Source organism: Papio anubis, chromosome 3, assembly GCF_008728515.1.
Source record: "Papio anubis isolate 15944 chromosome 3, Panubis1.0, whole genome shotgun sequence".
Lineage (NCBI taxonomy): Eukaryota > Metazoa > Chordata > Mammalia > Primates > Cercopithecidae > Papio > Papio anubis.
In genome coordinates, this window is record NC_044978.1 from 127371494 (window position 1) to 127389627 (window position 18134).

The following is an 18134-nucleotide window of genomic DNA, read 5'->3' on the forward strand; positions in this document are numbered from 1 at the left end:
GACTCCATCTCAAAAAAACAAAAAAAAATTAGCCAGGTGTGGTGGCACATGTCTGTAATCCCAGCTACTCGGGAGGCTGAGGCAGAAGGATCGCCTGAGCCCCAGAGGTCAAATCTGCAGTGAGCCTGGATCGCTCCATTACACTCCAGCCTGGGCAACAGAGTGAGACTCAAGTAGCTGGGACCACAGGTGTGTGCCACCATGCCTGGCTAATTTTTGTTATTTTTTGTAGAGACAGGGCTTTGCCACATTGCTCAAGCGGCTGGTCTCGAACCACGGGTTTAAGTGATCCACCTGCCTCAGCCTCCCAAAGTGCTAGGACTACAGGTGGGAGCCATGGCATCCAGTCAAAATTAAATTTTTTTATTTTTATTTTATTTTTTTGAGACAGAGTTTCGCTCTGTCGCCCAGGCTGGAGTGCAGTGGCGTGATCTCTTCTCACTGCAAGCTCCGCCTCCCAGGTTCACACCATTCTCCTGCCTCAGCCTCCCGAGTAGCTGGGACTACAGGCGCCCATCACCTCACCTGGCTATTTTTTTGTATTTTTAGTAGAGACGGGGTTTCACCGTGTTCGCCAGGATGGTCTTCATCTCCTGACCTTGTGATCTGCTTGCCTCGGCCTCCCAAAGTGCTGGGATTACAGGCGTGAGCCACCGCGCCCAGCCTAAATTTTTTTAAAAAGAGAATATGGTACTACATAGTCGCAGGTAGCTGTTGGATATAGGTAACTTAGTAACCAAACACCTGACATTTTTATTACTCAGGTGAAAGACATTCACACGGAATCTACATCAATAGGTTGTTTTTAACAGTTAATTCCGAATACCTGAAACTATTAATGGTGGCTTTAACAGCTGGGTTAAAAATACACTTTTCATTACGTATTTTAGTTGACTCAGTAATTTTTGTATTGTTACTATAAGTACATAATAGTACTTTCATAAACAGATAAAGACAAAGGTACATTTTAAATAGTTTTTTAGTGCTCCGTAATAACAGAATATGTCAACAAGGAGAAAATGCTGACATACTAACTGGCTTATTAGTTTAGTAACAGTTAAAACCAGAAGATGCACAAAGTACATATCATATATTCAATGAAATTACCTCACAGAAATGTAACACACAAGATGAGAATGAGGCAGCTCCAGTGAGAAGATTTTGTATATATCCTCGAGGCATATTAAATTTTTCAGATACAGTCCAAATGTTGGTCTCTTTGAGCAAGGTATAAAGAACAAAAGACAGATATAGCCTGTTGACAATGTCCTTGTCCACCTTCTAGAAAGACACAATCAAATAAATTCATTTACTAGACCTGCTAAAAATGTATGTTATTAAAATTGGACAAAAGGAAAACTTGTATTACAGAATAGCAAGGATAGAATAATTCCACAGAAACAAAACTAATTTCTGACAGATGTACTCCAGATTAATTCAAATTTATTATCATTTTTCCAACTATAAAAAAAAGATAAGGCCAGGCAGAGTGGCTCATGCCTGTAATTCCAGCACTTTGGGAGGCTGTGGCAGATGGATTGCAAGAGCCCAGGAGTTTGAGATCAGCCTGGGCAACATGGCAAAAATCCGTCTCTACAAAAAGACAAACTAACAAAAAATGTGGCCAGGTGTGGCGGTGCGCACCTGTAGTCCTGGCTACTTGGGAGGCTAAGGGATCACTTGAGCCCAGGAGACAGAGGTTGCAGGGAGCTGAGATAGCACCACTGCACTCCAGCCTGGGCGACAGAGTGAGACCTTGTCTCAAAAAAATAAAAATAAATAAAAGTTAAAAGATAAACCAAATTATTTCCAATATAAATTAAACTTCCTTCTACAGGGAAGGAATTGTACCTCCTCTCCATCACTCCACAAAAAGAAATGTACAAATCCTAACCCCTGGTACCTGTGAATGTGATCTTACTTGGAAACAAGATATTTGCAGATACAATTAGTTAAGTATCTCTAGGTGAAATCATCCTGGATTTACAGTGGGCTCTAAATTCAATGATTAGTGTCCTTATAAGAGGAGAAGACACAGAGAGACACAGAGAAGGCAGCAATGTGAAGATGGAGGCTGAGATTGGAGGGACACATCTATAAGCTAAAGAACACCAAGGACTGCCAGTAACCACCAGAAGCCAGGAGAGAGGCACGGATGGCTTTTTTCTCAGAGGCTCCTGAAGGAATCAACATTGCTAATACCTTGATTTTGGACTTCTTGTCTCCTGAAGTGTGGGAGAATAAATTTCTGTTGTTTTAAGCCAACCATTCGTGGTAATTTGTTATGGCAGTTGTAGAAAATGAATACAGGAAAGGAGGGAGGTGGGGACAGAGACCTTTACAGTTATTTGGTATTTGTAAATTGTATATGTGTGTGACTATCATTATAAACTAGACAAATGCACTTTAGATAAATATGTTAATAAGCTTGTCTATATTATAAACTAAGAGTAAATATTAGATCCTATTATTTCCACATGGTCCAAGCTAAAACACCTGAAAGAGATAGAAAAATGCTTCCTGTAGTTGATGATTTTGATTCTGTGTACCTGCTTTTGCCTGTGGTGCCTAATGACCATATTTGTGCATAAAAGATTTCATAGCTAGTATCAAGCTTAGAAACTAATTAATTCTTAAAACTGAGGAAAAAACGATGAACTTAAAAAAGAAAAAGTAGATATAAAAAATAAAATTAGAGGCTGGGAGTGGTAGCTCACACCTGTAATCCCAGCACTTTGGAAGGCCAAGGCAGGAGGATGTCTTGAGTTCAGGAGTTCAAGACCAGCCTGGGCAACATGGTGAAACCCTGTCTATATTTTTTAAAAAATTGTAAAATAATAAAAAAAAAATAAAATATAAAATTATATCCTCCATCATAGTAAAAGAATGAGATGAGAACTTACGGTGACATATTGAAGGATGTATGAGTTACAGATTCTGCAGGTTGATACTGGATCACTTTTTTAAAAGCATTAAGCTGAAAAAGTATGACAGTTGAATATCAAGTAGGAAAAGAAAGCTATTTAATTTCCCGATTTTAGTGCATATTCAGTACTAACTATAAATTGAGTCAATGTAGGTTTTTACTTAGAATGTATTTCCTAAGCCAAGAAAAATGATATATTATATGGCAAAACATAATGATTTATGCCAATTTCAAGATCTTTTGTGGCAGAGCATTATAGGTGGCTCATGCCTATAATCCCAGCACTTTAGGAGGCCGAGGTAGGAGTTTAAGATCAGCCTGACCAACATGGTGAAACCCCGTCTCTACTAAAAATACAAAAATTAGCTGTGTGTGGTGGTGGGCACCTGTACTCCCAACTACTTGGGAAGCTGAGGCAGGAGAATTGCTTGAACTTGGGAGGCGGAGGTTGCAGTGAGCTGAGATCATGCCATTGTACTCTGGCCTGGGCGACAAGAGCAAGACTTCATCTCAAAAAAAAAAAAAAACTTTTGCAAGAAATCAAGAAATGTTCAAAAAAGGTGGATGGGGGGGCTCTTTTTCAATGTGGAGAAATCAATTAGATTTTAAGCGTTTAAATATGTTCTGTAGAGTTTTAAAAAATTATACCTCCAAAACATTAAACTAGTAATTAATCCATTTGTAATAAAGATAAATTCATGTTCATACTATTTTAAATATGTATCAATTTGACAAATATTTGTTGACTATATTACATTAAATGTAACATAAACTCTGGATTCAAGCTTAAAAAGATGCATTATTCTAATAAGATTTTTGCATGTTTATTATTTGATAATGAGTTCCAAATTAATAATATTGTTTTTATTTTACATTTTAGAGTTTGATATAAAAGGTTTGTTTTAAGAAATATTTTTATTCAGTATTTTGAAGGTCTAAACAACACAGCCATTTCCAAAGTAAAAGACTCAATCTAAAAATTGTGATAATGTGAATGCTTAAGTACTACAGATACTTTTATTTTTATTTTTGAGACAGGGTCTCACTATGTTGCCCAGGTTAGCCTCAAACTCCTGAGTACAAGTAAATCTTTTGCCTCAGCTTCCTGAGAAGCTAGGAGTATAGGTGTGTGCCACTGTGCTGGGCTTGCGGGGTTTTTTCCTTTTTTTTTTTTTAGACAGAGTCTCTCTTTGTTGCCCAAGCTGGAGTGCAATGGCACAATCTCGGCTCACTGCAACCTCTGCCTCCCAGGTGCAAGTGATTCTCCTGCCTCAGCCTCCCGAGTAGCTGGAATTACAGGCACCCAACACCACACACAGCTATTTTTTATATTTTTGGTACAGACGGGGTTTTACCATGTTGGTCAGGCTGGTCTCAAACTCCTGACCTTGTGATCACCCGCCTCAGCCTCCCAAAGCGCTGGGATTACAGGCGTGAGCCACTGCGCCCGGCAGGATATTTTTGATTTTATGACACAGTGATGCATGGGACACCGCACCATCAATTTAAGTGTAAGTAAACGTCATCTTCCCATTTTACAAAATGAAATCTGTACTGTCTACGCAAATTTAAAAGGTATAGCGGAGGCTGGGCGCAGTGGCACATACCTGTAATCCCAGTACTTTGGGAGGCCGAGGTGGGTGGATCACCTGAGGTCAGGAGTTTGAGACCAGCCTGGCCAACATGGTGAAACCCTGTCTCTACTAAAAATACAAAACTTAGCCAGGTGTGGTGGTGGGCGCCTGTAATCCCAGTGACTCAACACGCTGAGGCAGGAGAATCGCTTGAACCTAGAAGGCAGAGGTTGCAGTGAGCCAAGATCACGCTGCTGCACTGCAGCCTGGGCGACAGAGTGAGACTGCATCTCAAAAAAAAAAAACCAGGTGTGGGGGAAAATGGTAGCTAATTAGGTTTCAATGTAAGTTGAACTGCCAAAGAAAATTTTAAATGGAAAAAAAAAAAGTGTATTACAAGGGAGAAAAAAACATTCTCTTAAGGAAATTGAAGATATGATTACCAAAGAATTACTTCAACTTCTCTTAAAGTTAGTGTATGCATTTGATAACTTGCTTCATGCCTGCTGGCTGAATTTCAAAACACCAAAATATATAAGTATTAGCTTATCCCCTTTAACCTTCTAAAATGCTTTATGTAATATAAGTACTAGACTAGGAGTTCTTTGAGGATGACAAAAGCAATAACAAAAAACCCAGACCTGCCATATCTTAGAATCCTTGATACCAAATAGAAAGCCTAATATGAAGTTTCTAGAAAATGTATTTCCTCCTTTGAAATGAACTTATATCAGGATTGTGTAATATTATGAAAACATTTCATGCTACCCAAAAAAAGGCCATCACACCACCCAGAAATAAATGTTGTTTAAAAATATTCATACATTTTGGGTGCTCAGGTATGTTTTAAGTAGTAAAATGAGAATTATACTAATTTAAAGGAAAAAATGTAAACCAAAAAAGATCAATATCATGGTACTAATTTTGTTGAAGTGAACTTAGTGAGTGAACTAAGTGTTGATTGAACTTATTATGTAGAAAGAAAAAAAGAATGTGGTACCTTTCTGATGGCTTGACCTGATGCTTTCTTCCCAAGAAAGCTTTCAGAGACTCCAAGAATGGCAGCTACATTTTGTTCTGCTGGACTGAGTTGGCTAAACTACATGGAAAAAGAGCAAATAGATGGAAACATAAAAAAATCCATCATGTGAACCAAATCCAGTATTTCTTTTGATATCACATTCTCATGATTCAGGACACAAAAAAACAAGATAAATATATTTGTAAATATTGCAGCTTTTAAAGTTGTATCATTAGAATATAACATACTCTAGAATTACTTAAAGGCATGGCCACAACTACTGGTTTCCATGGACTATGTGATTATGTTTAATAACGGATGGCTGAGGGGAAGGAGAAGGAAAGGTTTTGAGAGTAATTGCATTATATAGTACCACTTAAAAACAACTTACTTCCTGAATAATGTAAACTCAGCAAGTTGAGAAGAGATGAAGGAAAAAAAAACAAACAGTAATGATTTAAAAATATGACATTAAAAATAAAGTTAATTTCCTGCAATTAAAAGATGTACATTACCTCTGCCTAATAAATGTTTTTGTTTCTGTTTTTGCTTTTTTTTTTGAGACAATCTCATTCTGTCACCCAGGCTGGAGTGCAATGGTGTGATCTCAGCTTACTGCAACCTCCACCTCATGGGTTCAAGCCAATTCTCCTGCCTCAGCCTCCTGAGTAGCTGGGACTACTGGTGTGCAACACCATGGCCAGCTAATTTCTGTATTCTTTTAGTAGAGACGGGGTTTCACTGTGTTGGCCAGGCTGGTCTCGAACTCCAGACCTCAAGTGATCCTCCCACCTTGGCCTTCCAAAGTACTGGGATTACAGGCATAAGCCACCACACCCAGCCCTAATGTACATTTATACAGCTAGCCTATTCACAGTAAAATCATAATATACTGTATGTTACCATTTGGCTTTATAATAAGTATGGACAGTTCTACTTTGTGATGGGTTGTAAAATAAATATTCCTTTTCAGTTATTAATATCATTGGGTTTAATGTATTATCATACCTGGCTCTGACTGAGCTCTCATATAATTAAACTCTCAATCATCAGAGATGGTTTTCACTGTTTTCTTTGCATTCTAGGCATTATAAAATGCAGTGATCATAACGTTAACTTTCTGTGGGGAAACAGGACCATCGATAATTCTTTTTTCTTAACCTTTATTTTTTCAATAACAAATATGTTTATATTTGAGAAAAGTAACATTTCAGTTAAACAAACCATAAATGCTGTTGCCAGATTACAATTTTTAAAAACTGAAAGAAAAAATATCCAATTCCAAATATATTTTAAGAGAGAAAAAAAGTGAATAATCACTTGATAAAAAGCATATAATAGGCCGGGCACAATGGCTTACACTTGTAATCCTAGCACTTTGGGAGGCCAATGTGGGAGGATCGCTTGAGCCTAGGAGTTTGAGACCAGCCTGGGCAACATGGCAAAGCCTCATCTCTACAAAACAAAACAAAACAGCATGTAATAACTAACAAACGAAGTAGCCTAAGTTGAAAAATGTTATATTCTCACCTGCCTGAAGTATATCATCCAATCAGGGTTACTCTGTGAAACCAGATCATAGGGGGTTGTTAGGTAGATTAGATGAAGAAGGCTTTCAAGCACAAGTCCTTCAAGACCTTTCTTCAAGTCTCTGTAGAGAATGTCACAATAAGCTAAATCTATAGTTCCTAAAAGAAAGATACAAATACTCAATCTTTCACAATTACCAGAGGGGCAAAGACATGGTTTTAAATAAAGTATTGTGTAGAAATTGCTTAAATATAGCAAAAAGTCTTCAAAATCTCTTATAACATCTTATTATATAACTATTTTGGAGGTCATTTTGATAGTATTCATCAACATTTAATATGTACATACCTTCTGATCCAACTATTTTGGGGACTCTAACCCAGAGAAACATTTCCATATGTACCCCAAAATACATAGAGATGTCCATGCAGCCTTGTTTATAACAAACAAAAATCAGAAAGAATGCAAATGTCCATCAACATTGAATGGTTAAATAAATTATGGTACATCCACACTACAGATAACTACAGTATTAAAAGAAAAATGAGATAGATTTAAAGAGATTCATCTGATAAGATGTTCATGATATTTTATACATGAGAAAAGCAATTTGGAAAAAAATATTTAAATGATGATTCCATTTGAAAAATACATGCATAAAAATATTTGGAAGAATACATATCAAACTGGTAGTAGTAGCTCCTGAGAGAGTAGAAATGGGAGAGGAGTATGGCATTTTCCTTAGCATAATTCTGAGTTCTTAGGTTTTTTTTTTTTTTTTTTTACCAGCAGACATGTATTATTTTTCATTAAAAAAGAGCCTCAGCCTAGACAACATAGTGAAACCCCACCTCTACTAAAAAGACAAAAATTAGCCAGGCATGGTGGCATGCGCCTGTAGTCCCAGCTACTCGGGGGGCTGAGGTGGGAGAATCATTTGAGCCCAGGAGACAGAGGTTGCAGTGAGCTGAGAGTGCGCCACTGCACTTCAGCCTTGGCAACAGAGCATGTTGTATGGTTGCTAGGGAGGGGAGCATGAAGGAGGGATGCCCACCTTATTCTCTATATACTTCTGCAGTACTTTAATTACTTATAATTCAAAACATTTTTCAACTTTTGAAAGTTGAAGGAGTTTATCAGCTTACAAAATAAGATTACTGCAATTAATATAAAATTATAAACGCAACTTAAAGAAAGTATAATTTTTTATTTTTTTATTTTTGAGACGGAGTCTCACTCTGTTGCTCAGGCTGGAGTGTACTGGCATGATCTCAGCTTAATGCAACCTCTGCCTCCCAGGTTCAAACGATTCCCATGCCTCAGCCTCCCGAGCAGCTGGGACTACAGGCATGTACCACTATGTCTGGCTAATTTTATTTTTGTATTTTAGTAGAGACAGGGTTTCACTATATTGGCCAGGCTGGTCTCAAACTCCTGACCCTCAGGTGATCTGCCTGCCTCGGTCTCCCAGAGTGCTGAGATTACAGGCGTGAGCCACTCTGCCCAGCCTAAAGAAAGTATCATTTAATTTTCATTTTTTCCAATGTGTTTCCTGTGATCAATAAGATTTAGGTAAACTCTTACCCTTAAATGAAGCTCGTCCCAACTTTGTAATATGAAAATTATATTGGACCTCCTCTTCAGACTTACAAATAGTGTCTTTTTGTAGGAGTCCTTTTTCTGTCAGGTATCTAAGTGATTCAACAGTTATTTCCCAAAGACTTTTTTCTTTCAATAAAATCTTTTGCTGAACACCAAAAAATGTACCATTCATGAAGTGATAGATGTCATCAAGATTCGTTGCAATCTGAAACAATTCAGGACATCACTGGAGCATTTTCCTTAACTCAAGGCATCACCTTGAATGCATATTAATCAAGATGATAACTCATTTCCATACCTCAAAGCTATTTAAATAAAAAATTAGTATTAAATCTACACAGTTGCATATATAAATTGATAATAGCAATTTAAAATTAACAAAAAATATAGGGGGATGATAGCTATTATATTCATGCTTTTTATGAAAATATGTACACATTTTTCTTTCCAAAACTCCTTTGAATAAGTCTTTAAATAATTTTTCACAATATCTCCAAAACTGTGCTATTTACTCCCCAACCAATTTTCACTAATTCTTACTCAGCCTCTTCTCTGCACTGCTTTCCACCCACCTGTGAAAACATCCTTTAGCTCTAAAAGTTGCATTAAAAAAAAAAAAAAAGCATGGAAAATACAACAATTTCTACTAAAACAGGGTCAGACAATACTTTGCCTAAAATGTTACCTAAAAATAGTTGATCTCTACCTAATTTTGTCTCTCATATTCCTATCTCCATTTCTTGTTCTTTCACTGCCTTTTTCTCTCCCGCTGTTATTCGCTATTTACAACTTACAATGGCAATCATAAGGAATACTTAACCCTCCATTTAGTATTCAGATGTAGAGTTGGCTCTGAATTAGAATAATTTTTATTAGCCAATTTCAATGAAATCAGCATGTTATACTAAAATATAGTCAATCAATAAGTATATTTCTCTCTCTTACAATTCTGATGCTATTTCAGCTGGAAAATTTAAGTCATAATTTCATGTTAAACCAATATAAGGGGTAAGAAAAATATTATGGGGCACAGACATTTTCTATTTCTTCTTCTCACTTTAATAAAAAATCATTCTTAATATAGTATTCAATTAAGCTAAAATTATACTTTTAAGATATTTAAGAAGTGATACTTGGTTTTTGGATTATTAATGTACTTAGTTTTTGTGCTATTTCCTACCTAAATGATTAGATTTAACACTGGAAGAGTGCAGGAGGGCAGAGGAACCTTTACTTGATCCCTCTATCTACCATCATGTCATCTTTCTATCCCTCCCTGATAAAGTTTTTGACATAGTAATTGAAACCCACTGGGCCAGCCTCTGCTTTTGGCTTCTCAAAGCCAGATCTCCACTGATGCCCCAACTTGTAAGTTCACCCACGCTCAGTCCAAAGTTAATTTCATCACCATATCCCAGGTTAAAGAACAAACAAACAAAAACAGGCCAGGCGCAGTGGCTCATGCCTATAATCCTAGCACTTTGGGAAGCTAAGGTGGGAGGACTGCTTGAGGCCAAGAGTTCAAGACCAATCTAACCAACATGGCAAGACCCCATTGCTAAGGAAAAAAAGCCAATTTCATTAATTCAAGTATTTATTAAGTGCCAACCACATGCCAAGCACTAGGATTCAGTGATTTTTTTTTTTTGAGATGGGGTCTTGCTGTGTTGCCCAGGTTGGTCTCAAACTCCTGGGTGCAAAGAATCCTCCTGTTTCAGCCTCCCAAAGTGGTGGGATTACAGGTGTGAGTCACCACACCTGACCATTCCATGATCTTTTCAAAATTATTTACCTTAATCACTGAAGTGGATGAGAAAACAAACAAAATTAAAAGAAAAAGATTAAATAAAAAATTAGTGTAAAATCTACGCAGCTGCACATATAAAGTTACTGTATAACTTTTTCACTTCGATTATCTCAGATAACAGTAATAAGACAAAAAAATTTAAAAAAATACCTTCAAACCAATCAAAGAGAGAAATAATGTTTGGATTCCCTTGGTGAATTCCTGAACAAGATGGCTGTAACAGTTTTCCAATGGTCTAGTTATTAACTCCAATATCTATAAAGGTCAAAGCAACACCATGCTTTGTGTTATTATTAAAAATAAATGGCATTTAATATAAATATTTTATACTTTACATAAATCTTGTGGAGCCAGAAGACGACCAAAAAAATAAAGACAAAAGAATTTAACATTTTGTTAATATTTTTTCATTGTCTAAAATATATACATTTTCAAACCACTCTTTCTAATTCTTAACCATATAGGAAAGAAAGCATCATTTAAAGAAAATTAGTAATTAATTTTTAAAAGATTACTTCATAAAAGGGCTAGACCAAAGACCAAGAAAAAGACAAAAACAACCAACCAACCAAACTGAGTATTACCTGTTGTTTGTCTTTTTCTTGCAGTATGAGGATACTCTCCCCAATAGTATCTATTCCAGCACGACCAGCTCTCCCAATCATCTGTTTATATTGATTCCTCTTTAAAAATTCCTTAGCAACATAGGGAGCTCTTAAAATAACTCTGTGGAATTAATAAAATTAATTAAAAGTAACACTCTACAATAAACAGCACCAATTTAAAAAATTCTTAATTTCATTATATATTTGTGATATTAAATTTAATGACATACTAACACAAAATAATAGATAATTAGTGTTTATGAAGAATCTATGATTTCTCAGGTTTTTACATATGTTATCTATAATTCTTACAAAACTCATAGTAATAATATACTTTTTAATTACATAAAATGAAACTCAGTTAAGTGACTTAACCTAAACTAAAAAATCAGTAATTACCAGAGCTATCGTTTGACCTCAAGTCTGCCTAGTTGCAATGCCTACGATCAATCTGTAGCAGTAGTCTTCAAAGTGTTTTGACTTTATACTTCATAAATAAAAAAAGTGACCATACACCATTAACCTATACATAACTATTTATGAATTCTTGTTATTTTGAACCGTATAAAATTGCAGATTTCAGCTGGTTTTGACCTACAAAAATGGTGATTTCAGCCAGGCTCAGTGGCTTATGCCTGTAATCCCAGCACTTTGGAGGGCTGAGGTGGGAGGTTCGCTTGAGTCCAGGAGTTTGAGACCAGCTTGGGCAATACAGTGAGATGCAGTTTCTACCAAAACCAAAACAAAACAAAAAAACTGGTTGGGCATGGTGGTGTGCCCCTGTAGTCCCAGCTACTTGGGAGGCTGAGGTGGGGGGATCACTTGAGCCAAGGAGGTTGAGGCTGTAGTGAGTTGTGATTACATCACTGCACTCCAGCTTGGGCAACAGAGTGAAACCCCATCTCTTAAAAAAAAAAAAGCGTGATTTCAATTATGTTCATATATACAGAAGTCTATAGTCAGCTAGTCAGCTTTCCTATCCAAAGGGAAGAAAAAAAATCTATTGTTTACCTATACTAATCAACTTCTTCTTTATTTATAAATCTCAATATGCAGAAAAGATTACCAAATACTTGAAGAAAACTAATAACATAAAAGAAACATAACATGAATATACAGAATAAATGACCACAAAAACCAGATACTATAGGGAACAGAAGAGAACTTTTAAAAATCCTTCCCAGCACTTTGGGAGGCCGAGGTGGGCAGATCACGAGGTCAGGAGATCGAGACCATCCTGGCTAACACGGTGAAACCCCATCTCTACTAAAAAATACAAAAAACTAGCTGGGCAAGGTGGCAGGCGCCTGTAGCCCCAGCTACTGGGGAGGCTGAGGCAGGAAAATGGCGTGAACTCGGGAGGCGGAACTTGCAGTGAGCTGAGATCCGGCCACTGCACTCCAGCCTGGGCGACAGAGCGAGACTCCATCTCAAAAAAAAAAAAAAAAAAAAATCCTAATTAGCATTCATAGAAAATTCCAAAGAGTATTATATCCACAATATAAGAGTAGACTATTGGCTGGGCACGGTAGCTCACACCTGTAATCCCAGCACTTTGGGAGGCTGAGACGGGTGGATCACGAGGTCAAGAGATCGAGATCATCCTGGCCAACATGGTGAAATCCCGTTTCTACTAAAAATACAAAAATTAGCTGGGAGAGGTGGTGCACACCTGTAATCCCAGCTACTTGGGAGGTTGAGGCAGGAGAATCGCTTGAAGCCAGGAGGCGGAGGTTGCAGTGAGCTGAGATCATGCCACTGCACTCCAGCCTGGTGACAGAGTGAGACTTTGTCTCAAAAAATCCAAAAAAAAAAACCAAGTAGACTATTATAAGGAAAGAACAAAAGAGAGTTCTTAGCAATAAAAAAATTAATTTAAAAATTCATAAAAAATTTGAAGGGCTGGGTGTGGTGGCTCACACCTGTAAATCTAGCACTTTGGGAGGCTGAGGCGGGTGGATCACCTGAGGTCAGGAGTTCGAGACCAGCCTGGTCAACATGGTGAAACCTGTCTCCACTAAAAACACACAAATTAGCCAGGTGTGGTGGTGGGCACCAGTAATCCCAGCTGCTTGGGAGGCTGAGGCAGGAGAATCGCTTGAACCCAGGAGGTGGAAGTTACAGTAAGCCGAGACCGCACCATTGCACTCCAGCCTGGGCACCGGGCAACCGAGCGAGACTTTGTCTCAAAAAAAAAAAAAGAAAGAAAAGAAAAAAGAAAATTATATTGAAGAATTGAATAATGAATGAGAATAGTTCATGGATACAGGTAAATACTGATTTTCTTTTTTTGAGACAAGGTCTCTCTGTCGCCCAGGGTGGAGTGCAGTGGTACAATCACAGCTAATTGCAGCCTCAATCTCCTGGGTTCAAGCAATCTTCCCACCTCAGCCTCTCGAGCAGCTGGGATCACAAGTGTATGCTACCATACCCAGCTAATTTTTTTTAATTTTTTAATAGAGATGAGGTTCTTGCTATGTTGTTCAGGCTGGTCTCAAACTCCTGGGCTCAAGTGATCCTCCCACCTTTGCCTCCCAAAGTGCTGGGATTACAAAAAACTGATTTTTTAATATGGAAGGTAAAGTTGAAAAAAATCACATGGCACAAACATGTGCTTACATTCTCACACACTATGAAAAATGTGTAAGAAAAGATATGAAAGCTGAATCTAAGAGGCCTCGATCCTGTCTAAGTGAAATTATAAAAGCAAGGAACAGAGATAATGGGAAGAAAAAGAAATAATCGAAAAAAATTACTCAAAGAGGAAAGGCAAAAAGCTTAGATTAAAAGCATCCACCCAAGTGCTAAGCCCTGTGAATGAAAAGTAGTAATGTTGGGATTGTAAAATCAAACTTCCTGGGTTCAAACCTTGGCTTTAAAACTCATTTGTTGCATATAAAGTTGGGAAAGTTATTTAACTATTCAGTGCCTCAGTTTCCCCTTCTATAATAGGTATGTAATAAAATATGACCTTCCTCACAGAGTTGTTGTGAAGCTCCCTGAAGTCAATGCATGTAAAGTTGTTACTACATGAAGGGGAGGGGAATGTAGTAACTACAACTATTATTATACACCATGAGGAAATTGGAAGGTTAAAGAGAAAAGTCTAAAAGCTTCTGGAAAAGAAAAACAGCAAATCCATGCAGAGACAAAAATGAGCAACACTGGCCTCTAGAAAATATGGAACAATATTTACAAAGTCCCTAAAGGAAAAAAATTCAATCTAGAATTCTTTTCCTAGTGAAGTGTGTGTTAAAGTGTGAGGCCAAAATACAGGTATCTTCAACTATGCAGAGAGTCAAAATGTTTTACCCCAAAGCAGCATTCTAAAAAGGATTACTCAAGGAAGGCAAAATTAAAAAAAAAAAAAATCAGAGAAAAAAGATGTGGGATATAAGAGGCAGTGGTAAGCAAAAAACAAGTATGATTTACAGGTAAGTTTAAAGAATTACTATATAAGATGAAAGAAAATTTTAAAACCTGGCACTAAAATTCCAGGTAATTGCAACATTCATGGGGCAGAGTAGAACACATTAAGGACATGCTAAGCCTCTTGTTATGTTCAGGAGAGGATAGTTATTGATTAATTCTAAAGTAATAACAAATGTTTGATTACAACTTAAAATTTTAAGAGTAACCACTGGAATAACAGAAATAGGATATGTAACTTTCATTTTTTTATTCGATTGTCTGAAAAATGGAAAACTTAATCAGAGACAGAAATTGAAAATAAAAGAATGGAAAAGGGTACATACTTGGCAAAAAAAAAAAATAAGTCCTGGTATTCAAAGCAAAATTATTAAATGAGCAAAATGAGTACTTATTGTATTGATAAAAGGTATAATTCAGCAATAAGATATTTGAAGTAAACCTTTGTATATCTAAATAGTTTTGAAATATAAAAAGTAATGACTTCTAGAAATGCAAAAAGGAGAAACTGACAACTACATAATTTAAGTAGGAAACTAACACACTTCTCTGAAATTGATAGACCAAGGAATCAAATATAGTAGGAAAATAGAGAAGCTGAAAACACAATGAACAACTGTGATCTCAATGAGATGTATAAAACTGCATATTCAACCGAAAATACATATTTTTTAAACACTCATGGAAAGTTTATAAAAGTTGATCATTTATTAGCAAAATACCCCAGGATCATAAATTATAAAGGGTATAAGTCAATTACACAGGCCCATACCTTTGGTAATAACTGAAAAGGTAATCAAGGATCTGCTTTAAAATATATATATTAGACTCAAATTGCCTTATGGATCAGCTCTCCAAGATTTCAAGGAAATCTCTACATTAAATAAACTCTTTCAGATCATAAAAAAGGTGAAACATTTGCCAACTATTTCTACACAACCAGATTAATAAACCCTAACCATCAAAACCAGATATAAAGAGCATAAAAGGATGGAATTCTAAATCAAGAAATCTACTAATATTATTTTTCATCACATATTTCATTAAATATTCATTAAAATATTAAAGAAAATAAACCAACCAATCAACTCAGCATATGCTAAAAGAACATTTGATAAATTCTCAGCCACTATGGAGAAAGCATAAAACAACAAAACTCCTTGCAAGCTAGAGATGGAAAAGTTCTGAGCCTGGTCAACATTTACTTATCTCCTACCTTCGAGCTGGTAGGTTGACACCTGCTGCTAGGGTAGATGTGCAGGTAAAAAGACAGAGCACTCCTGTGGAGTAGGCCTCCTCCAAGAGTTTCCTTTCATCACTTGTTAAGCCACTATGGTGATAGGCAACTCCAAATGGGATAGTGCGCTTTAAAACAGGACACAGGTTGCCATTGCCAATATTCTTCAAGTTCTTAATTACCTCACATTTTTCTTTCTCCTTGTGCTTCAGATATTCCCTATGAAAAAGATCTGTTAGAAATATGAACCCTTGATCTTTTAGTGACAAAATTCCTACCATTTTCATTTTAGTAGATGCTAATGTAAACATTCTTTAATGTACTATTTTCATTAAGTACATTAAATGTTCTTAGAATTTTGATTCTGACTTCATTAACTATTAGGCAGTCTCTCAATCTTTCTGTGGATTACAGAACCTTGTGAAAATCCTATCAAAACTAAGGAAAGGTGGGGTGCGATGGCTCACGCCTGTAATCCCAGCACTTTGGGAGGTGGAGGCAGAAGGATTGCTTGAGCCCAGGAGTTCGAGATCAGTGTGGGTAACGAAGTGAGACCACCTCCCAACAAAAAACAACAAAAATTAGCCAGGCACGGTGGTGCGTGCACCTGTAGTCCCAGGTTACAGGGGAGGATGAGATGGAATGATTGCTTGAACCCAGGAGTTCGAGGTTGCAATGAGCTATGAACTTACCAGCCTGGGTGACAGAGCAAAGCCAAAGCCCTGTCCAAAAAAAAAAAAAAAAAAAAAAAAGGAAAAATACAACAATTTACATAAATATAACACTTTACATATAATTTCAGAGGGTTTGTGGATTTCCCGAAATTCATTCCTGTACTTCCTTTGAATCCATGGACACCAGGTTTAGACCTTTGCTCTGGATGTTATAGCTGTTTTTTCTTTATAATATACGTCTTTATAGGGAATAGTTTTTTTAAGACATAAATTTTCTTCTCTGAAGATGGAAACATATATATTATTAAATCATACTTCTATGGTAAAACACTGTCTAAACACTAGCACTTTAGAAACTTCATTCATATCCTGCAATGTTTCCATCACTTAGCCAGTGTCTCCATCTTACTACCTTGAATTATTCTAAGAAAATGAATGATTTACTGAGAATACTTTTTTTCAATAATTTAATGTCCTTAAGCTTTTATAATCAAAATCGTTGTAAAAGCAGACTGTTACCAAAATGAGTGACTCCTTCCTGTTATCCCAAACATTTTTATCTTTTGCTATTCAATAAATTTAAGTCTATCTTAGACCAATCCATGACAGTAGGATTGAAAGAGGAGGTAGAGGTTGACAAGATTAGCATTCAGGTTAATAGACTATGAATAGTGATACAGCATTAGCTAAAGAGATGAAAGAAATTTCAGAAGATGATAAAACCACACATGAGACAAACAGGTGCATAAAAAACTGAACTGTTAGTACTTAAAGTAACTTCATACTTATCTCTATGAATATGACAGAGCCAATATTAAGACACTACAAAATTACAAGCCAACACATTTCTTACTCAGGAAATTATATCCAAATGTCCATACAACTTAAGTGTGAAGTTTACTAAGAAAACAAAGGCAGGCCAGGTACAGTGGCTCACGCCAGTAATTCCAGCACTTTGGGAGACTATGGGGGGCGGATTGCTTGAGCTCAGGAGTTCAAAACCAGCCTGGGCAACATGGTGAAATGCTATCTCTACCAAAATTACAAAAAATTAGTTGGGAGTAGTGGTGTGTGCCTGTAGTCCCAGCTACTTGGGAGGCTGAGGTGGGAGGATCACTTGAGCCCAGGAAATGGAGGCTGCAGTGAGCTGTGTTTGTGTCACTGTATTCTAGCATAGGTGACAGAGTGAAACCCTGTCTCAGGGGAAAAAAAAAAAGGAAAAGAAAAAAAAAAGGCAATGGAAGATACAATTCATCTCCTCAGTGGTAAACAGCGATTAGTCCGTTGACTGACTAAACCAGTGGTTCCTGTCTTTGGCTATATGTTGGACTTGCCTGGGGAGCTTTACAAAATGATATCTGGGTATCACTCCCAGAAATTCTGATTTATCTAAGATGTAGCCTGGGCTTTGGAATTTTTAAAAGCCTCCATGATGATTCACTATGCAGCCAAGGTTTTGAACCACTGACCTAAGCCATTATATTACTTAACATTCTCTTACATGTTACCTTAGAGTTTTCTTTTTCTTTCTTTTTTTTTTTTTTTGATGGAGTCTTGCTCTGTCACACAGGCTGGAGTGTAGTGGTGCGATCTCAGCTCACTGCAACCTCCGCCTGCCAGGTTCAAGAGATTTTCATGCCTCGGCCTCCCCAGTAGCTGGGATTACACGTGCAAGGCACCGCACCCAACTAATTTTTTGTATTTTTAGTAGAGACGGGGTTTCATTATG

The 18134-nt window shown here is 36.9% G+C and overlaps 1 protein-coding gene across 11 annotated transcripts in view; it reads right to left on the reverse strand.

Annotated features, from left to right (window-relative positions):
- HELQ (helicase, POLQ like) overlaps positions 1–18134 on the reverse strand; it is a 47935-nt gene that overhangs the window by 13901 nt on the left and 15900 nt on the right. For 7 of the 11 annotated variants that reach the window (XM_009206814.2, XM_009206813.2, XM_003898671.3 and 4 more), the window contains 7 exons: positions 15711–15950; positions 11045–11186; positions 10611–10715; positions 8636–8858; positions 7052–7209; positions 5501–5599; positions 1108–1281 (listed from right to left, as the gene is read on the reverse strand). In XM_009206814.2, coding sequence (XP_009205078.1) covers positions 1108–1281; positions 5501–5599; positions 7052–7209; positions 8636–8858; positions 10611–10715; positions 11045–11186; positions 15711–15950 — 1141 coding nt within the window. Of the gene's footprint in view, positions 1–1107; positions 1282–2903; positions 2978–5500; positions 5600–7051; positions 7210–8635; positions 8859–10610; positions 10716–11044; positions 11187–15710; positions 15951–18134 lie in introns of all 11 variants that reach the window. The other 4 variants (XR_646918.2, XR_646919.2, XM_021938449.2 and 1 more) reach the window with 3 other exon arrangements.